Source organism: Podarcis bocagei, assembly GCF_964188305.1.
Source record: "Podarcis bocagei genome assembly, chromosome: 12".
Taxonomy (NCBI): domain Eukaryota; kingdom Metazoa; phylum Chordata; class Lepidosauria; order Squamata; family Lacertidae; genus Podarcis; species Podarcis bocagei.
Window position 1 is genome coordinate 42,572,444 of NC_138137.1, and position 22,957 is coordinate 42,595,400.

The following is a 22,957-nucleotide window of genomic DNA, read 5'->3' on the forward strand; positions in this document are numbered from 1 at the left end:
CCCACCTATGCCTACCTGTAACTTTTGAGGCCCTTCTAAAGGTCCTCAAAAGATCCCCAAATGAGGTGCAGCAGGTGGCTGATAGAGAACGGCATTTTCACCATTAGACCCCCAGCCATCTTTCCTGTGTGGTCTTTCCAGCATCAGGTGATGAGCTTTAGATTTTCCCAGACTTCTCAATCTCTTAATGATTTATAGACCCCTTGGATACTTCTGGAGTTTTAACAGCTGTGAATATTTAGTGCTTTTTATTTTTGCATTTGTGTTCTTAACTGTTATTGCAGGCCACATAGAAAGCTTTGGTGATCAGGCAGCACATAAATATGGTAAGCAAACACCACATTTCCTTTAGGCTGTAACTAAGCAGCGTACACCAAAATTCAATAAGGACACTGACTACTCCTTTAAATCCTGGAAGGCTCTGATATTTTGTGACTGACAGTGATGCCCCTGAAGACACTATACAGAATAACAGAATCCCTTTTAAAATCAGTAGCCTAATCTCAGGATGGCATACCTTTCTGAAGTGTAGCAGTTACTTTTTTGTATTTCAGTAACAGTATTATTCCTAAGAGCAATGAATTATATACACTGCACTTTTTTGCTCTGTATTCTTGCAATATGCACAATTAACTAAAAGATCAAAGCTCACCTCTTCCTGATCCAACATCTGTGTTTTTAGCTTTTCTACCAATTGGCTCTGCTGATTGATTTCTTCATCCTGAATTTTTAAAGAAAGAAAAATGTGCTCACTCTAGAATTCAGTAAAAGTGTCACAGATTGTTATGGGTTGATCCTGCCACAAAATTTAGAGAGAACAGTCAAGATCCAAAACACTTTGTGAATAATTCAGCACAAGAGGTCTTTGGCATTTGGCATCTCCTCGTGCCAAATGGCAATCCCCTTTTCAATCTGAACTGATTGATATGGCATGGAAGTTTTGTTTTGTAACCAACAGAAAACCACAGGAGTCAAGAATGCCACTGTATGTGCCCAAAAGATTGGGTATAGCCAAAATAACCTGGGAGGGTAAAAACTTTTCCATAAGGAGGACAAAATTATTTTCAATTCATTAACTTTTAGCCACTGTATTTTTTTAAGCCAACTTATTGTATCCTTAGCATGATTTTCACAATCCCTCTACATGATCATGCTTAGCAACGAAGTGCTAAAATACAGTTAGGTTACAATCCTAAATACAGTGCCTGGCAGCAAATCCCTCTGAACTCAATAGGGCTTATTGCTAAGTAGACATATACAGGATTGCACTATCAATTTCAGATCTTAGGCTGGCAATTTACTCTTGACAAAGAGAAATAGCTATCTGCTCAATTACATTGAATGAAACAATTTGATTTCTGATAAAGTATGGCAGTTCTTAGTTTAAAGTACATTAAAATTTAAAGACATACCTTGTCATCTAGCTGTTTGTATAATTTAGCTATTTCTTCCTCACACTTTCTCCTTTCAGCATCAGTAAAGTTTCCAATCACTCCAACAGTAGCAGTTGGAGTTTCATTAGTAACAGTAATATCCTTATCCACTGCAAATGCTTCCAAGTTAGCCTTTTCTTTGTCAAACTGCTCATCAACAGGCACAGTCTCTCCTTTAAAACAAAATTACCAAATGCATCATCACTCTTGTCTGAAATATCTTTGCAAACTAAGTCAACATTAGGTCACCTTAGGTAGCATGAGAATTTCATTGAAAATTGTGTACATTTGGACACAAAATACGAGTCCACTGGGTTGAATACTGCAACTCTGATATTATCAATAGATATGATGATTTTATTAAACACTAGTCTACCTAATTGTATCAAAGCAGTGTACAATAAAAACAGCAAAAAGTAGCAGATACAAAGCTAATACGATACAAAATAGATACTCATAGCCACAACCTAGTATGCCTGTTGTAACAAAAATGTCTTTGGCTGTTTTGGGAAAGTACAGATAGTGGACACCTGTTGTACCTTGACAGAATTGCTATTCTATGGAACAGGAGCAGCCATAGAATAGCTCCACACTGTGGAGTGGGCTTCTGGGGAGTTTGGAATGTGCAAGAGACACATGTTAGTACCAGAACCTTAAACTTGTCCTGGTAGCAGAGTCACATGACAGCCAGTGCAAATCAAGCCAAAACAGTCCCCTCGAGCCAAAGTGTTGTATGCTGACAGTATTTTGTCTCCACAAGCAACCAAGTCACCACGTTCTGCCCCAGATGCAGCTTCTGTTCCAATCTCAAGAGTAGCCCAACAAATAATGCAGTTTTTGAAATACAAAGTTATTAGAACTTGGTCCTTAATGTAAAAGATCTTTAAACTGATCAATTGTCACAAGAACATTTAGCCTCAACACTAAGCTGGGGGGAAATCTTGCAGTATTCCAGTTCCCACAGGTCTGGGATTTTTCCAGCTTTGCGATCAAGACTTTAGATTAATTTGCTGTACGGTGACCAAAAGTGGAATTTACTGCCACACATTATAATAATGTATAGCTAACATGGCTGTGAAGATCTGTGACATAACTCACCATTACGCCATCTATTCAGCTCATTCTCAAGCCACTGTATTGTGTTGCGAAGTGTCTTGTTTCTCTCCTTTTCCCTTTCATATTTTTTCTTCCATTGTTCTGCAGTTAGTTCTACATTGACACACACTGTGTTCTTGATAGTTTTGGCTCTATAAAGGTAAAGTACATGTTAGCCATGCTAACTGAATACAGGGTTACTAGTCAGCTCACAAGGTAATTAATTTTTTTCTGTACAGTGGTGCCTCGCAAGACGAAAATAATCCGTTCCGCGAGTCTCTTCGTCTAGCGGTTTTTTCGTCTTGCGAAGCAACCCTATTAGCGGCTTAGCGCTATTAGCGGCTTAGCGGCTATTAAAGGCTTAGCGGCTAAAAGGCTATTAGCAGCTTAGAAAAGGGGGGGGGGAGCGGAAAAAAATCGGAACACTCGCAAGACGAAAACGTCTTGCGAAACAAGCCCATAGGGAAATTCGTCTTGTGAAGCAGCTCAAAAATGGAAAACCCTTTCGTCTAGCGGGTTATCCGTCTTGCGAGGCATTCGTCTTGCGGGGCACCACTGTATAGAATATTTAAACTTTGATCTACAGCCTAAAGACCTTTTCTAAGAAATTAAACTATCATCCATATTCCACCCACCCACAATTTCAGATACAGCTGCTATATTTTCTTTCCTTAGAAAAAACCATTTAGACACCAAGTTCATTTTGCATGTGATTCAAGCAGAGACAGAAGCACAAGGCAGTCATACAGCAGGAAACATTAACCTTAAATGTTATCTGCAACTATAACTTATCTGCAGATAAGAGTAAGATTGCAGCTGTTAATAAGCTTAAGGTTAGGTTTGGGGTAATGTATTGTTTCCCACTAAAAACATTCTGAAGCAATTTACAATCAAGCAAAAGTTGAATAATAATACTATCATTGGTGCTGCCCAAATTCCAGGGGAAGCAAAAACATTTTTGCCTGGTACCATAATGATGACAGGTTTGACACCAAGCAGGCCCCCTGGAATTCCTGCCCCATAAACAAAGAATGCCTATTCCTTCCCCATACTACAGAGAAGACTCACTCTTTCATAGTCACCCTCCGGACCTGCTTTAGAGGTAGCACACAGAGAAGGCATCAAATGATCTCAGGGCCCAGGCAGGTTCATATGCAGAGAGGTGGCTGTATAGGCATAATGGCCTTTAACTATATAAGGCTTAAGTTAAAGGTCAAAGCCAGCATTTTGTTCTGTGCCTGGAAACGAATTGGCAACCAATGCAGTCAGGCCAGAACTAGTGTTATATGTTCCCATCTTCTTGCTTCAGTTACAAATCTAGCAGACATGCCTTTTTGCGCTGGCTGTAGTCTCAAAGCCATCTTTAAGGACAGTTCCACAAACAATGAACTGCAGAAGTCCAACCTGGAGGTTACCAAAGCATAGACAACTGAAGTCATGCTATCACTGTCAATATAAGAGTAAGAGACGATCAGAATTAGAAGGCACTCCATGCCACTGAAGCCACTTGTGCCTGCAAAGACAGTGTTGTATCCAAACTGCACATCTGCTCCTTCTAGAAGATCGTAACCCCATCTTGAACATGATACATTTCACCCATCTGAACAGAGGAACTGTCCACTAAGTGTCCCAATCTGAACAGCAGTTTGTTGACTCATCCAGACCATTAATGAGTCCAGACACCAACTCAGCAAATCAAACAATGTCAACAATGACTCTGCAGGGCAATAATGCATCAATCTCCAATAATATATTCCAGAAAGCACATCATCAGTCCATTTGTAGAGCTCTATAGTGACTTATATTAAGCAAAGCATTGCTTGCTTTCAATAGCATATTGGCTGTGGAAGACCTGCTGGCCTTTTACACTTGGACTGGGAGGGAGGGCCCCTGACTTCAGCTACAAAAGCTGAGGCTGCTGAACAGATTATTGGGCTGGGGTGTTGTATTGGGGGGGGGGGATTGTGGGGGATGGGTTGCTGATGTTTGTTTTTTGTATCTTTATTTTAGATATTTTTATTTATGTGGAAATGGTTCAATTTGGTTGTGCACTTTTTGATGTTTTATTATTTATGGCTACCTTTGTTATGTTTGTAGTTATGTATTTTTTCACACTGTAAGCCACCTTGAGCATATGGAAAGGCAGCATACAAATAAATTGATGTGTGAATGTATATAGCATGCACATGGACAATCATTATGAACAACAGCTTACTAGAACTTTGTGGGAAGTCTACAGTTTGTTTCCATGGGTTCGCACTTTGGACTGTGCTCTAGAAGTTAGTTTTAACCTCATTACTCACCTTTGACCAAACAACAGGGTAGATTTTGTTTCAGATTCATTATAAGATGATGGAGAGCAGCAAATAACAATTGTGGTTCTACAGTTGCCACCTAATGAATCTTGAAGGATTCTGGTCATTTTACTATCACGATATGGAACATAATTCTGCAAATAACAAAAAAGAAAGGAAGATGGCCTTAATGTGATTTATTGAACTATTTTATGAACTAAGTTTCTACATATGCATTTTGCTTTGTAAAGCTAAAGCAGTACCTAATATTTTTATGTTCATTAACCAAGAAAGCCTGAACTTCTATATAACATATTTTTGGTCAATACAGTATACATATGGTTGATTCGCCCGTAATACTAAACCATGGTTTGGCACTATGTGGACAAGCCTACTTGAGTGAAACATTGAACTTACACACTTTTCTTCAAAGCCCTGTGAAAGTGGAACATCAGAGTTTAGCTTCACTTTTAAAGGGTCCTAGTTTAGTTTTAAATTCAGGCCAGAGGTCCGGGTTTAAAACAAACCCTGGTTTCATTTCAAGCCAACTTCAAACCATAGGTTCTAAGGCTGGCTTACTAAACTAACCATAACTTTTGAAACTAGGATCTATGGTTCAAATGCCATAAAAGTGAAACTTAACTTTGCTAAGTCCTCCTTATGGCCTTCTTCAAGGGACAAAGGGGAGGAGGAAGTGTCCAAGTCCGACACTGCTCAGACTCATTCAGGCACTTCTGCTTAGTGCTAAACCATGGCCTAGCATTACATGCAAATGTGGCCCATGTCACATAAATGCTGCTGTGTATTTAACAACTACAACATCACTGAACACTTAATCTGCTAAACTTCTTCAGATATGCACTGTGCTCATCCCGATGAGTAATTTCATCAAATGTTTTCAGAATAGAAATACACTTACACTGTTTTCAGCTAAAGCAGAAATTACATTTCCAAGAGCCGATAAAGACTTGTTGATGTTCTTAGCTTCATCTAGCACAGCACCTTCCGCTCCAGTTTTACTAACCTGCAATAATGTAGGCAGTTGTAAGAAAGTTTAAACAAATAAATTTTACAACCCCCTGCCTTGGTTCAAAGAAGCCTCCACACTATGTAATGGACTTCCTTATACCCCCTTCCCACTGAAACCCCTCAGCCTCCTCCCCCTGCCAAGCTTTTATGCATTCCAAATGATAGAAAAATTAGTAGATTAAATTAAATAAGGTTTCAAATCTTGTGCAATTTGTTCAAGACAATAAATGGATTTTCATGAAATTGTAAAAAAAAAAAAATCCCTGAGTGCCAGCATTCTTGTAAGTGAAAGCAATTGTCAGACTCTTGCAGACATTTTAATTTATACTATTGAACCCATGTAAGAATATAATATGTAGTCTCCACATGAAATAGCTGCAGCTGCTAAGGTCCCTGTTAAATTATTATGACTATAGGACTCAACTACTAAACAATCTGCAGAGGGAAATAGGAACTGCAAGATGACAATCAATTACACTCACTCTCTTGTTCAATATAAATGTGAATAGATCACCAATACTGCTCCTTCTGCATTTTCACTGGTATAGATTCTCTGGATTTATCACTGTATTCCTCAACTTTCATGGTTGATAATGGAAGTTCATTTATTATAGCTACCAAGGCATTACACAATTCTAAATAATCTGTTGTAAAAGGAATAGATGGAAAACACAATACTTCCCAGATGTCAAGCAAAAATGACTTGCCTTCACAAACTGGTAAAGGGATGTAAATATATTTACATTTTACCTGGAAGAATATTAAGTTAGCTGAACTTGAGTCTCGTTGATTTCAAAGGGAACTAATTTAGCCTGAATCCAATTCAATATGACCACCTTACTCCGGAAGCAGTAGAAAACTAGGGCGTGTAGTAAGATCAAATACTGAAACTGGGAACACAATTTATTTCAATTACATACTCAGTTCAATCAGCTTCAAAATATAAATGTATTATTACCTTTTCACTACCTGCCAAGTCTACAAGGTAAAGCTTTCCACTCAATTTCTGTTCTGTTTGAGTATTTTCTTGCTTTACATTAATGAGAAAGATGCTATGGCTTCGAGAGCTATGCTCATTCATGTCTGTAACGAAATTTGAGTTGTGTAAGTATGCATTCTGGCAACAAACCTCACCTGTTTGTGCATTACAAGTGCTTAATAATCAAAGGGGAAGAAGCCAATTGTTAAACCTATAGCAACAAACTACATGTCCACATGGAATTAGTCAGCAGTGATCTGCCTAGTACATGAAATTATGAAGTTGCTTTTATACAGCCACACTGATTAATCCTTATGACAGTAAAAAAAGGAACTGGGCTTCAGAAGAAGTGTGAAACATAGCTGCTATCTCCAAGCTGCTATCCAAAGGTGCTCCAAGCTCTTTCCTGTCTTGGACCATGAATTTTCAACAATTGTTGACAGAATAGTTGCTCTAGACAGAAAATTAAACCAGTGATAATTTACTGTAGAACATGTATGTCCACATCCAGCACACACCAGCATTTTCTCCATCCAGGTGCCACATTTGACTTGCAAGGTCTTTTCATTTTTAGGTCACATGGCTTGCCACCTGAGATGCTGGCCACAGGTCAAAAGGAGTACAATAGAGTCAAAGTCCCCTTCTTTCCCTGCTAAGAGGCACCCCTCCCCTCAAAAGCTTCTTTCCAAGTTCTCTTAATTTATTGATAGAATGGCAATCACCAGCCAGGAAAGAAAGAGCCTATAAGCAAGATGCGGAGACTGGATTTTGAAACTATCATTGCCAGTATACTTTCATCCCCAAGCAACTTGATGAAAACATAAAGCCCTCTCATCAGCTGGGGAATTTTGTCTCAGTCCATGGTCACTTGAGGGCTCTGAGTATTCCATGGAGGCTGATTGTGCTACTAAAAGTGGAGGCAGGGCCAATGCTGACGCAATCGCTGAGTGCTGCTGTACATTACAGACAGTCTGCACAGGTTTTGTCCATTCACTGTTGGCCCATTTAGTTGTTCCCTTCTGTTGGCCATAGCAACTGGGGTTGGGGGGAAGTAGAAAAGAGGTCTAGAGGAAAACAGTGAATAAGCACTAAATGGAGGAGGAAAACTCAAAGTTTGGATTAAAGATTTTTTTAAAAAATGTTAATATCTGAAGAAAGGCACTGAAGAAAATGAAGAAGGGAAAATCATTGAAAAATTAGAATTGGCACATGCCAAAGATATGTGAAAAGGATCCTGAAGACAGGGGTTCAATTAGGCATTCTGAGCAAAGGCAGGAAGTGAACAGAAGCTCCAACAGGAAGAGAAGAGTTACAGCTTCCCCTGAAGTCACAGGATTTCCTGCCTTGCCAAGCAATTGGAAGAACTGAACACACTTCGGAAGGAAGAACACCAAGGGGGAAAGGAACCATTTGAAGCAAACTGAATACCCAGTTCACTGATATTGTATGTACTTACAATTTTATAGTTATATGCCCAGAACAAGAACTGGCAATTTGTTAATAGGATAACATGAGACGCTCTTTAAAAAAAAAAAAAATTCTTACAAAGTAAACAACTTACTTGTAACTGCTACATGTCTATTTGATTTTCCTTCATCTATAGTATCCATAACTTCATCTGGACTACATACAAAACGTTCAGTGCAGCCCTGTGAAAACATAAACATAAGGTAAATAACATATACAAGATTTGTAAAGGAGGCCAACATACTTGTGTAGTCTTTATACTCACCTTCACATAAGGTACTCTGTTTTTGTCCTCATGCACAGAAAGATTGGTCTTAGAGACTGAAAGAAAAAAAAGCATTGAGAGTTACCCTCGTCAGAAGCTACAGAATGAACAAATAAATAAAACTTGCTATTCCGGTGTTCTTTTAACCGCAGAAAGCTCACAAATATAGAATGATCACAACGGCCATCTCCCATTATTCCTCAGCAGTGATACTCAGCAAGCACTTCCTTGCAACCTGGAGGTCTCAATTAGCAATCCTCGTTAACAGCTGTTGATTGACCATGAATTTGCATAGGCCTGTTTTAAACCAGGCTAAGCGGTCATCACTATGTACTGTGGAAATAATGTCATAGGGCAATTGAGTCACGTGAAGTAATAATTCCTTTTATCTGTAACAAACCTATTGCCAGCCAGCTCCACTTGGCAATTCTTAACTTCTACTGTTATGCAGCAACATTTATCCATTTACATTCTCCTTGGATTTTATCACTGTCTAGACTTTGTTGTTCCTTAGCTCCCCCCTCCCCCCCAGCTAACCCAGGAAGTTTTTAGTCTTTCCTTTCAAGGCAGACATTCCATAGAGGTATAGATTCCACACAACGAGCCTTTCTGCAGACGCAGGGGAGTGTGATTGGTTTGTCCGCACTGGGCGCTGAGCTGAGAGTGCGCCACAGGGGGCGCTGCAACAATGACACAAGACAGAAGGCGAGGGATGGTGCCAAATTTTGGTATTGCACAGGACATCGCTCAAAAAAGCCCAAAGTTCACCACTGCTTTTTGACATGAGGTGACCAGAACTGTCCTACTGAAAATATGATTGCATCATGGATTTTTATGATAGCATTGTATCCGTCATTTACACATAGTCTGCTTTCTAATACTTTTCCATTCTGAATTTGCCTTCTGCACTACTGCAACCTTTTAAGCTGTTATTATTGAGCTTTCTATGACAACACCAAGTTCTATTTTCTGGTTAATCATCAAAAATAAAGTTATATATATGTATATATGGTAAAATAATTTCACCCAAGTGTGTGCTTGTACAACATTAATACTCTAACACAGTTTAATAGATAACAAATTTAATTTATATTAAATTACAGATAGTTCCTTGCACTAAACAAAAACTAGTAACCCTGGGTGAGATGTATAATTCTGAACACTTCTGTCTGCTGAACACCTTTTAAACCAGACATAAACCACCTGTAATGTTAGAAAGGTTCTGACCCATTATAAACATTATAAAACTTACAACTGTGTCCTGCATAAGGGTTGCAACAGTAAGCTATAAAAGGCCTTCAAGCAATATTTTCAGAAATTTGAATAATTACTAAACCAATACAGATGCTATATACTTATGTAACATCCAAGAGGCATAAAATAAACTGCTATTTACTAAAATTAATTTTACTATACCATTATCTTCCACAGCCAGTCCTCTATATTTATCACTGTACAATATACATCTAATATCCCAATAATACTTAGCCTCTAGGCAATCTGCCAGAAATCGTGGACAGAATAACTTCCTTCTGGTTTACAGCCTGAAGTATTATTTCCTTAATTTATATCCTCTAATTATTCTACCCTTTTGTCTTCACGTTTCATTTGCTTTGTGGGCCCATCTTAAGAAAGACTCTTAAGTCTTTCTTAATCCTCAAAAACTCCCTCAAATTAGTGCCTTCATTATTCTGGTTCTTATCCTCCGTTGCACACTTAAATCTGTTTTTGTGTACATACAGCTGGAACAGAAATCCAACTGATTATGCTTCCCATTCAAACTTTTGGTTCAGAAGAAGATCCAAGTTTCATTACACCTTGCTTGCAACTCAAACTGCTCCTATTCTCCCTCAAATGAAAAGAAATGTACTCACCATCCAAAAGGTCCCTTATTTTATCCAAATAAATTTCAAAATATGACACCTGAAAAAATATAAGGGGGGGAAGGATAGTAACCACTGCCCAATCCAAAGTCCACAGCAACTTATATTAATGATCTATCATTGGGAGGGCAATGCAATCCATTTAGAGATCTGATGTTATTCTTGTGAACCACTTTGAGAATTGTTGTAACTGAAAACTAGTACACCAATACCATAGAAAGGATCTGTAAATATCTCTATAGTAAACTATCAGGCATTATATCTCTGAATAACATTTGCACACGTCATACAGTTAACATATAAGTCTAGTGATGTGTCTAAAGAGATCACTAACAGCCCCAAATATAACTAAGATACAAAGCTTCATACTTGCAGCTGAAGAAATACCATTCAACACAATGGCACTTTGCAGAATTTTAAGTATTTATATCTAAATGAATACTATGAAAGCCTATAATGTTGATGATCAACCATGCCCAAACATCTGTGAAAATGATCTGTTTTAATCCCACAAGTAATGACTATTTGTGCCCTACCTACCATACCCAAACAATATGCCTTAATCACAGATCCCCAACTATAATCTATTTCATTTTGCACAACCTTTGAAAGAGCTTTTCTAGCAAACTACAATGTTCTATTCCATACTAGATTTTGAAAGAAAATAAATTTTAGAAAGTGCTGACACATAATACTACATAATATAGAAATTATTGTACCATTCAGTCTTATTAAACTAATTCTTTTAAATAGTGAATCAGCGATGGTTTGTGATATTTTAGGATGTTTTTAGTGGTTTATTATACTTTAATAATAATAAATAATAATAATAATAAATTTTATTTATATCCCGCCCTCCCCAGCCGAAGCCGGGCTCAGGGCGGCTAACAACAATAAAATAATACAACATTCTAAAATCATTTCATTAAAATTAATTCAACTCAAAATGATGGCAACCATTAGGCTGAAGTCCTGTGAAGATTGCCAAAGGAGGGAGTCAGGCTGTGCCCTGACCAAAGGCCTGGTGGAACAGCTCTGTCTTTGGTTAATTATAGTCTAAATCATTTGAGAGTCATACTTTCAACCTAAACTGTCTTGGGCTCTCCAGACCAGATGGAAATTGTGTATCTCTTAGAATACTTAGAATTCTGTTGTCTTGAATTTGACATATGTATAATTTAAAAACAAACTTACCTTAATATGAAACTCCAAATTCTCATCCATGGAATAAATATAATTAAAAATATCTTGCACAATCCTTGGAATAATCCCCATTCCATCCACATCATGTAGCTTCCCCTAGATTTAAAAAGAAAGAAAGAAAGAGAAAACAAAGACCACATACGTTACAGATTTTTAGAACACTAACCAGAAAGCCTTTAGGAAATGCCTTTATAACAAATTAATTGTCTAACATATAAGCATGAAACCACTTTGAGGTTTTTCACAATCAAGCAGAGTAGATATTCTTATGAAATAAATAAATAATCCAAACAAATTTAATTAAGTATGTTCCAAAGATTTCAACTGTGAGGAGAAAACAACTGTTAAATCACACACTGCAATAGGACTTACAGCCCAATCCCAAGTATGTTTACTCAGGAGTAAGTTCTATTGAGTTAAGTTATATCCAAAAATACATTAGGTAATATGCTAAACCTTGGGTGAGACAGACCATATATTGGAATAAACTGATTTGCAGTTATCATTCTTTTTGTAAGTTCCTAAAATGAGCAGTCAACTATCCTAAGCTGCTGACTCAGGCCACATTTAATGTGTTGCCTTCTGAACTGTTTTGAGGTACTTACGCTATCCTCCTCTCCTAGGTTGTCTTTTAACAACCAGAAAGTGATTTTTATGATAAAACTAATCAGCAAATGATACTTACTTTACTGCCCTGACACCAGCTCAGTACGCTAAATACTTGTTGGGAGAAAAAAATCCCCATGTGTCATTGTAGCCAATTTGTTATCAATGGCAATAAGCACAAGGCTGATGCCGGAGAGATAATTGTTGGAGTATACTTAGGACTTATGTTATCTTGTATATATGTATATAAGCCAATGACATCTGTGTTATACTCTGCTAGCTCTACACATTTTTTGCATTAATTTAAAAAAAGCTTTTATTGTAGAAAAGTCTTCCATTTTAAAATATATCACATATAGCAGAACTTGTCAGCTAACTTTGATTTTCTCCCCGCACCTGGAGGCTTTACTTCCTGAATATGGAAACAGGGTTTAGATATGTTTAGAGAAATGAGTCCCAAGTACGCATGACCACAATATCTTACCTCCATAGTGTGAGTTTTCCCAGATGATGTTTGCCCATAAGCAAATATTGTACCATTGTATCCCTCAAGTACATCTAGGGTGAAAGAAAATGCATACTAATGATATACCCACAACTCATGTGAACCACCCTGAAACAGATACTATCTTCCAAAAGTATTTGAACAAATTTTGCTAACAAGTACTTAGTATGCAGCATGCCATAAAGTAACCTTGCATCTGGTGAAGCCTTGTAAACAAGTCCCATAGCATGAGGCTGAAAGAGGGACAGAATTCCATCCCTCCTTTGGCAGCCCACTGCATTTTGCAGTTGGGCAAGGGGATGTTCCCCTGAGGCAGCCGCATGGTTTCCATGCTGGGCAGATTTGGACAACTCCACTACATCTCCGCTAGTGCATGCAATTCCCTGTCAACTACAGCTAATAGGCTTGCAGCTATACTGATTCATGAGAAAGGCTTCAGGTGTAAACCCAGAGGAAAATTCTGTACCTGCTGTCTTGTGGGACATCTTTAGGAGAAGAAAAGGCTAAGGAGTAAACCCTACACAACTCCAGAGTGGAGTCCCAAAGACAGTTGGATGGCGTATTGCACACCTCCTTTTGACCACTCCTGCAGCCAAACTGGTGCCAAATGTATTGTTCTGCTTTCCTCTGGACCACATCAGCAAGGCCAAAAAGGGGGTGGGTCTTGCTGTTTATGCAGTTCTGGACCCCCATAAACACTGCCCAGGCTTGTGTCCCAGAGAGGTCACTTCAGTGCTTCTAATACAGCAAAAACAACACAGTAGGCAGCAGTTACGAGATACTGGTCTCTGCAGCCACAGCAGGCGCTGCAATTTTCCAGTGGTTTGACTTCATCCCCGGAAATGCACTCCACTGTCTCTTGAGACAGATGCAATGTCAACAGCTAATAAGCAGTTGTATAAATTCAGGGTATCAAATGCACAGGTAGCAGGAACGAGCAGATGGTGGGAATCAGCTATTGCCCTATCTAAAGCTCCAGAACAAGGTAACTAGTAAAGAGCCTGAACTTATACTTGCTCCTCACAATACAATGTTCACAGCTGGGAAGACTAAAGACATCTTACAATTATATGTGTTGCCAATATCAAAGTCCCATAAGCAGATATATCCAGATGTAGCAAAGTAGCCCTAGACCTTGCATACCTATACTTTCAGCCGATATAGGCACAGAAGGCCAATCTGTCTTACTACCTGTTCAATTCTTCAGCCCACACCACATTCACAAGATTTTCAGTACAATAATCAAAATAGAACAGACGGGGGGCGGGGGGATGAAGCCTGAAGAACGCCAGAGATTTAAGAACCAATGTCATTCTTTAACCTGAACTATATAAATATCTTCCTGTCTGCATTTTAATTAGTACCTCAAACGCATGTTAGGTGGAAATACGAGATGAATTACATTATGCCCAACAACCCCATTGCGATTCATTAATTAAGAAGTCTCGTCTTACCTTTGACAATCTTTTTTGCACAGTCATTATATACTTGCTCCTGTGATGTGTGTGACTGGAACACGCGGTCAAATGCATAAGGCTTGGACTGAAAAATATACAAAAATAGAACTATAAAAATCAAAGTCAGAAATTAAAGAGACCAGATTTTTACATCTCCACTTTTAGCTTTGTGCCCTTTCATAACCCTATAAGAGCCGCAGCAAAAATGAAGCTATATTCTTGAAATACCATCTTGTTCAAATAGTGAATGGTGGTTTTTTTGTTACCAAACAGAGATATTAATGTACCCCGTGCTAAAAGACTGTGAAGTGTGGAAACAGATTCCCTAACTGATGAGGAAGGAATCCATTTTAAGAATAAAAATAAAAGTATTGCCGAGGGGGAGGGGCATTAAGAACAATCCAGCCAAGTCAGGACCCACTGATTTCATTTTTAAAAAAAAGCAATTGTTAACGCTCCTTAGTCATAACAGTAATATTATTAAGTACTGAAATTTGGCTGGATCACACTCAAAACCTTTAGAGGCTGAATTTCAAGCAAATAAATGGCCTGAAAATAAGCCTCAAATGTATATCACACGATCCCTGCTAAAAATGACTACAATACACTGAGATTGGGGAGAGTAATTCCTGCTAAATCTACTCAAAAGTAAATCTCATTGAATTCAATGGGGCTTTGATAACATAAGGGAGAAAGCTGATGGAAGTACAATTTCACAACTTAAGTCTGAAAAAAAGTTTTAACCATGACAGGTTAAAAATGGAATCACATCTTGCATTCTTATATTGTTACAGAAGAGGAATACTTTGACAAACTGAACCACATCAAGGGAAACAGCTATAAACAGCAACGTTGATTCAAAATCCTTTCCATTAATATATGTTTTACTATGCATTACAGTGGTGCCTCGCAAGACGAAAAGAATCCGTTCTGTGATTCTCTTCGTCTAGCGGTTTTTTCATCTTGAGAAGCAAGCCCATTGACGGATTAGTGGATTAGCGCTATTATCGGCTTTTAGCGGCTTATCGGATCAGCTGATAAGCGGCTTAGAAAAAGGGGGGAGGGGGGAAAAACCGCAGGAACTCGCAAGACATTTTCGTCTTGCGAAGCAAGCCCATAGGAAATTCGTTTTGCGAAGCACCTCCAAAACGGAAAACTCTTTCGTCTAGCGAGGCATTCGTCTTGCGGGGTACCACTGTACTACCAAATACAGTCTACTGTTAAGTCAGTTAAAACCCTGTCACCACAAAGTTATGCTATTTACATGTCTGGACACCTGCCACTCTACAATTGCTGGAGAAAGCCAACATCTGTGAATATGGAACATAGTAAGATGTCTTATACCAAATTAGAGCATTGGTCATCCAGCTCAGTAACTGTCTACAAAGACTAGCAGCAGCTCTACCACTGAGTTACGGTCCTTATAGATTTATAAGCAAAAGAGTACATAGGGTTTGGGGGGGGGGTTGGAAGATGCCTGTGTGTGAATTTGTTTTGTGTGTGTAGATCAGTGCATGCTGATCAACACACAGTCTTCGCAGTAGGGCTCTGTTCTGATGGAATGAGTAGTCACGACAAACCGGTAGATCCTATCTGCAGCAGCCTTCATCTACCTTCACAGCCGTTACACTCACTGAACTACACATACAAAACAAGTGTTTAGATCTGGTTTGCTTCTTTTTCTGCAGTCATTCCCAGATTATTGATTGCAGTTGTGGCTATCAAGGCCCCACAAATACAGTTAACAGTATTGCAATGGTTGAGAATGGCAACCAAAACAATGTTGCGATACCAAGGCCAGCCAAATGTGTAGACTCCTGCCAGGTAAGTAAACAAGTGGTACTCAACTTTATCCAAACCTAAGGAAGGGACAAGTTCACACAAAGAGCCATGTGAGCGTAGGTAAACTACAGCCCACTTGGGCCTTTATTTTTTGTATTGAATTCCATGTAACCAAAAATAACTATAATCCTTTTGTCAGCAAATATCTGATCACATGCTAATAAGTTCTGACTTTGTCGCTGCTTGTTTGTGTAAAAGTGCTATTTGGATCCATAGAAGTGTTAATCCTGACTAATTCGAAATAATAGCTGGAGCAGATGCTTTATGCCATTTTGTTTTCTCAGTATGTTTGTTCTTTGCTCTAAAGTAGATGCTGGTATAAGAAGCAATGTAATCTTCTTGTATAGTTCAACATACAGCATTACAACTGCATATGAATATTGAACCAGCACCTATGTTTTCCCATTCCAACACAAGCATGCTTAAAAATAGAAGCCTGCCCTATACCTGTTTCAGGCTCCTCCCTTCCCAAACCAATTAATTATTTTGTTGTTGATGGCTTTTGATCTAATTTCATTCTGACCCATCACTCCATATTTACTTCTTAAAATTGAAAAGGAAGAAGATAACAGTAACAGACTTTTGGTTTTCCTTTCATTTGAGCATCGTGTTGAGTTTTTGCAGCTGTATCCATCTATGTGTGTGTATCACCACAAATCTTTTTCATAATCATGCAAAGCTGTAACACACCAAGTTTTAGAATATAGAGGAATTCCCCAACACCAAGTATACAAATTTACAAATCTTTTCTTCTTTGTGCTGTCCAGGAAGGGACCATTTAAGTCACCTTCTTTTAATATGTCAAGAAGTTGATCTGAATGCAAAACATGGCTAAATGTTTGTAAACAAAGTGCCAGAGAAAGCAGTAAGAATATCTGTCCGAGAGTTTCAACCATTTTTTTGGAATCTGCTACAGTATTCTGCCTTTTTAAACCTACTTAAAATGTACTTTTAATTCATGTTGTCCAGTAAGGTTTACAAATGATGTAAATTTCAAAGTCCATCAAATATACCCTGAATTATTGTTTAAGACCATTAAGGCATTAAATAATCCCTCATTGCTAAGATAAGTACTATAAACATCTGGTAGCTTTCGTTAAAGCAAGTATGAAAGTGCATCATAATTTGATATGCAAAACCCAAGTCAAAATAGATTTGGAAGACTAAGACATGCCTCAAGTTTTGTATTAGACAGTGTAATATTTGAGAGAAACAGATATGCAATTAGAAGATAGACTGCTCACCCATGGCAGGTAGTATATATTTCACGCTAGCCCTGGTTCACTTGCTCATTGAATACTTTGAAGCTCAACAGCAAGTATACTGTTTCTCCCATCTGACTCTGCTCCCATCAGAGCTGAGCTTACTACTTCCATTCTATCTCCCTCCTCTAGTAGCCAGTCACTCCAGCCTACTCACCATTTGGAGAACAAATGCTGTGGAAGCAAGACAGACAATAGGATTAAGCCACTAAGAAAAAGGACAGGTGACAATATGGGGGAAGCAAAAGACAGCCAGCTACGGCTAACCCAAATGTCAAAGATGGGGCAGAAACTCTGCTAGAAGAGATAGAAAAGAAGCGCAGACATTGAGTCAGAAGGAGAGAGAAGGCATTAGCTTGTGGCAGAAGCACATCCTGTGATGTTTTTCTCCATGCGTTTCTGTTGATGGGAGACAATAACAACCCATTTTGCACACACAAACCTGATCTCATTGTGCCTACTAAGGCCTACCATGTACTTGGGCTTCCCTATTTCTAACTATGAGTAGGACTCATTTCAAACTACTATTCTGTTGCTGCATCTGGATGTCAAACTAAACCAAAGTTTCGTGCAACATAAATAAGCCTATTTTACCTTGTCAGATGAACCAAGGTTCAAGGTTTAATTCTCCTGGTCAAACTGTAAGTTTTAAGCCACAAGACAAACCTGGGTTCAGCTCATGATTAGTTTGGGAAGAGCTAGACCCCATGCCTGGGTTCAGACAATATGCGAAACCAAGTTGTGACTAAGCTCAGCACAACAGGATAGCAACTAGTGAAGAGCAAAGTGATAATGATTTCCTATTTGGAAGCCCACACATACCCAAAGTCATAGTTTGGTTTAGTGTGACATGCAAACCAGGTCTGTGTCATAACCCCCATGCCTTGAAGTTGGGTTGTTGAAAATCACCCATGGCTGTTAACCACTGTTTGAAACACTGGATTTGACAATCTGCAGTTAAGTGAAGGCAAACGCTTCAACACACCTTCTCCCAGCTGCAGGGTGGTGGGGAGAAGATTGCACAAGTCCAGGAAGGGACTAGGTACTGTCCTGATAAACTATGGTTTAATATGATAGTCAAATATATTCTCTCCTTGAGAAAAGCTGTGGCCTAAACTGCATAGGTTTTACCTGTGAGGAGCTTGTAATGTCTCAATGATGGAATGAACAATAAAACCATCTAAGTTGCTTAAAAATGTGCATTGTGGCTTTAAAACACTACCAGAAATAATGACACAGACTGTTTTCATACTCAGCCATTTTGATAAAATGTTCCCAATTCAGTCTACAGGATGGGAGGCTAAACTGGTTGCAATTAATTCAGTTTTTCAGTGCAATAACTGGATTCCCTCCTGGATAGACTGGCTTACCACAGTTATGAAAACTCTAGTAACTTTCAGATTAGACTTCTGTAATGTATTATACATGGGGCTGCCTTTGAAGACTACCCATAAACTGTAGTTTGCTCAGATTCTTGAGACCTAACTAAGCTCTGGCATTGGGAGCCTAATTTACCAATCCTAGTACTTTTACAAAAGCAGGGCTCAACACAGGAAAGTTAAAATGTTTAGCAGCAGAATGCTGAATACATTTTACACAAGGAAAAATAGGAGAGCAGACTAATAAGAATGAATTTGCACTACAGTGGTACCTCTGGTTATGTACTTAATTCGTTCCAAATGTCCGTTCTTAACCTGAAACTGTTCTTAACCTGAAGCACCACTTTAGCTAATGGGGCCTCCTGCTGCTGCTGCGCCGCCGCCGCATGATTTCTGTTCTCATCCTGAAGCGTATGTAACCTGAAGCATATGTAACCCAAGGTACCACTGTATAGCAGTATCTTACTAGCTCACAACTCAGAGGCTCTGCACTCCTACCACAATTCCTAGTTGCAGGGCCTCAAACACTAATTGTTCACTAATATCAACAGCATTTTAACTGCTGCTCATCATATCACTCATCATCTTAACGCTATATCATGAATCCCATCCGGGTAAGAACACCCCAGGTGAAATTACTCTTCCATGCCCAAGGATTGGGGAGGACACAATGTATTGTTTAATCTCTTGGAAGCTTGCCATATGCTTTAAAGACTATATTGTTCATCTTCACAGCAGCCAAATTGACGATTACCATAATTCTTGTTTTAGAGATGGGCAACAGAGAGTGAGATTCTGAGTGCCTGAAGTCAATCAATGATCTGGGATTTGACTAGATATTTTGGGGCTGCTGGCAACACTGTTACAATGTCAGAATCACAGTATCGTAGAATTGGAAGGGACCCAGAGGATCATCTAGTCCAACCCCCCCTGCAGTGCAGGAATCTCAAAGTATCCATGACAGATTGCCATTCAATCTCTGCCTTAAAATCTTTTTTTTACAAGTTTTTTCATTTTACAAGAAAAATCTGTTAGATATTATTAAACCCTCTAAATAGGAATGCTAGATTGTAAAAGGAGACACATGACTGGCCAATAATGGCGCACTTTCTGTATATGTGTGTGTGTCTCCACACACAGTTTGTTGACCATTTAGTGACCCAAATATACACACACACGACCCAATTACTAACATGTTAGTCTGCTCTAATGTCAACAGCATGCTGAGCATTTTCTAAGTCCAAGCTTAATTTATCAAGATAAACAAACATTAATGCCCAGCATCTTTTAAAGTTTTGAAAAGTAAATTTAATATTGCAGTTCAAGAACTTGTTTTACCAAGTTAGTTGCTTGAGCTGCATGCTAGTTTTTCAGATGTCTGATGGGTGGGGCTTTGAAACAAAAACAATCTACAGCACTACAAAAAAGCTTTTATCAAGTCAGTTTTAAAATGAGACTCTAGACTTAGTGTGACATCATGCTGAAGATCAGAGGATTTTTAAAGAGGTACCTGTCTGAGCGAAAAAAGGAAGTGCAGTCTTGTAGAATAAATGCTTAACAAACAAAAAAGCTGTGCACATTGTTATGCGTGCTGTCAAACTGATACCATGAGTTTTGCCTATGGAACTCTTTTTCATCAAGTCACTGTTCTCTCTGACAAAAACCCTTTCTGAAAGTGCTGACTTCTATCCAAAGTATTTAAACATCAACAACTATTTCAGTTACGTTAACAAGTTTGTCTTCCCAATATAAACATGTGCAATGTTCTTCCTTCAGTAAAACACCCATTCATGTGATTTTTGAAGTACTGTATTCCGATCTGTGAGTTCCATTCGGAGGTCAAACTTACCTTACAGAGAGTTCTAGTTATTAACTATTAGCTGTCCACCTACACCTATTTTCATAGTGGCACTGAAGTTTTACTATAAATGACATTGCTACAATATCATAGCCACCATTAGTACAGTTCCAGTGTCCTATCTGTAACGTGTTTGAACTCTACTTGCTTAATACCGCTTTATAGTCTGGCAACTATCCCAGTGTATGCAAGGTTCATTATTCAATATTTTACAGCCTGTTAACTGCAAAGGTGGAAAAAAGAACCTTAGTACAAATAACTGTCAGCTGATTTCTTTGGAAAAGGCTCAGTGGCAGAGCACATGCTTTGCATGCAAACAGACTCAAGTTCAACTCCCAGCATCTCCAGGTAGGGCTGGGAGAAACTCCTGTCTGAAGCCCCAGAGGGCCGTTGCCAGTCAGCTGAGGCAGTACTGAGCTAAATGGACCAATGGCCTGACTTGGTATAAAACCATCTTCCTATGCGGCTGGTGTCAAACCCCCTGAGATGGAGGGCGGGGGCTGAGAAACCGCTACACCACTGCTCTCTATTGCAATGTGCATTTTACAGCATCTGTGTTGTTGTTTTTTCATGCAATAGAGCCGGCACGCCGGGTAAACACGAAGCAAAACAACAACATCACTGGAGCGGCTTTTGTGTGGAGCGCTAGGAGCGCCTCAACTCCCTTACCCAGCAGCTGGAATTATGACATTAGGAAGGTTACTGTTTCCCCCCATTTCAAAACCCCACGGCCAACAGATTTCACAGGCGCGGCGCAGGGAGGGAGGCAGAAGAGGAGGGGGCGCTCCTGCAGCCAACGCCCGACCCCTCAAGACGCCCCTCGGTCCTCACTGAGCCCCCACTTCGACGCCCTTCCCTCCTCTGCTCCCTCAGCCCCTGTTCCACCACCGGCTCGCACGCCCCCTCACTCACCCCGGGTGAGCCCACCCTGTCTCTCCCCTCCAACAGCTTTCCCTCCGCCCTCCCCCCACCCAATTCCTCACCCCCCCCCACCAGAGGTGCTTCACACTGCCGCCCCCGCCGCGCTTTCCAGAGTTTGCTGGGTCATGGAGCCCCCACCTCCGGTTCCGACCACCCGGCAGGGGGGCTCCGGCCCCTCCTCGCCGACCCCCCTCGCCCTTACCGCGATGACGACTGTGTCTTCGCCCTGGAACTTGGCGATGTACTTGTCGCCGCGAGTCACCTCAGAGTCGTTGAGAGGCCTGAAGCGGCACATCACTTTGATGTTACACTCCGCCGGGTCCGCCATCTTAGGCCAAAGCCGTCTCCTCCTCCTCCTCCTCCTCTCGGGCGTTCAACGCCTTATCAAGCGGCCGCGTCTCCAGCCGCCCGCCGCCGCCTCCGGCCTGCCCTTCCCCTGCCTCTGGCAGTGGTGCGGGGAGACTCTCGGGTCGCAGCCGTGAGGAGACCCGCCGCGGCCGAGAAGAATGGGGAAGGGCTGCTCCGCCCAGGGCCGCCGCTGCTGCCGCCGCCTCCTGCACTCACTTCCTTTCCAATATGGCAGCCATGGCGGCGCCTGCAGCCGGCGAATCCGGGCCCTCCCCTTCTCCGGGCAGAGGCGGGGCGGGCGGGCAGGGCAAGGGAGAGGGGGTGACGTCACCCACTGCAGAGAACGCCGCCGGCTCACTCCGCCGCGCGACGCCCCGCCTCGGACTTGCTGCGCACGCGTGGAAACGGCCCTTCTTCCCCCCCCCAACCCCGCCCTTTCGATAAAAGAAGCTGCTGTGCTGTATATATAGAACAGACTTTCGAGCCGAAGCGAGCTTCCGTCGCCTTCCGACGAAGAGGCCGAGCGCGCAGGCGCACGTGGTGGAGGCCGGTGGGCGGCAGCGGGATTGCGCCTGCGCGTGAGCCTCGAGGAGGGAAAGGTGGAACGAGGCGCTGAGTAGAGTTCGCAGGAGGTGCAAAGCAAACAGACAAAATTGAATCCTGCGCTGGCCGTGCACCTGTTTGTTATTCTTTCTCGGATTTCTTCCTGCCTGACCGCTTTTGCATTGTGTGTTACTAGATTATAAAACAATGCTCTGAATTACAAACTGACATATGTCCTATAAATGTGTTTGTGGGAGAAGATGTTATGGGTTTGTTATCATGTATTTTTTGCATTTTTATGCTGAGATCTAGCCCTGAGATGAAGGACGGTATACAAATTTAATAAGCAAATAAATAAAAATAGTATTCTGGATTATAAACCTGTTAGAGGAAGTTGTTATATTTATACAGCAAATAGAAGATGATACACCACTTAAAGATGAATGTCACACTGAAGTGTTCTTTCTTATTTAAATTATTGTATTGGCATCAACTTCCGGAGAGTTCGTGGTGGTCTCTCACCACCATTTATTTTGTTATTATAAATTGGATATAATAAGTTGTTTTATATTGTACTGTGCTTGGATT

General features: G+C 40.3%; 1 protein-coding gene across 1 annotated transcript in view; it reads right to left on the reverse strand.

Moving 5' to 3' along the window:
- Nucleotides 1-22,111, reverse strand: part of KIF5B (kinesin family member 5B) — a 37,814-nt gene extending 15,703 nt beyond the window's left edge. Inside the window, exons 1-13 of the mRNA XM_081164101.1 lie at nt 21,681-22,111; nt 14,214-14,301; nt 12,739-12,812; nt 11,640-11,744; nt 10,437-10,485; nt 8,563-8,618; nt 8,392-8,479; nt 6,810-6,934; nt 5,742-5,846; nt 4,832-4,977; nt 2,532-2,680; nt 1,413-1,606; nt 653-721 (exon numbers count right to left, since the gene is read on the reverse strand). Of these exons, the coding sequence (XP_081020227.1) occupies nt 653-721; nt 1,413-1,606; nt 2,532-2,680; nt 4,832-4,977; nt 5,742-5,846; nt 6,810-6,934; nt 8,392-8,479; nt 8,563-8,618; nt 10,437-10,485; nt 11,640-11,744; nt 12,739-12,812; nt 14,214-14,301; nt 21,681-21,806 (1,374 nt within the window). The 5' untranslated portion in view covers nt 21,807-22,111. The remainder of the gene's footprint in view (nt 1-652; nt 722-1,412; nt 1,607-2,531; nt 2,681-4,831; nt 4,978-5,741; nt 5,847-6,809; nt 6,935-8,391; nt 8,480-8,562; nt 8,619-10,436; nt 10,486-11,639; nt 11,745-12,738; nt 12,813-14,213; nt 14,302-21,680) is intronic.
- Between the last annotated feature and the right edge of the window lie 846 nt (nt 22,112-22,957).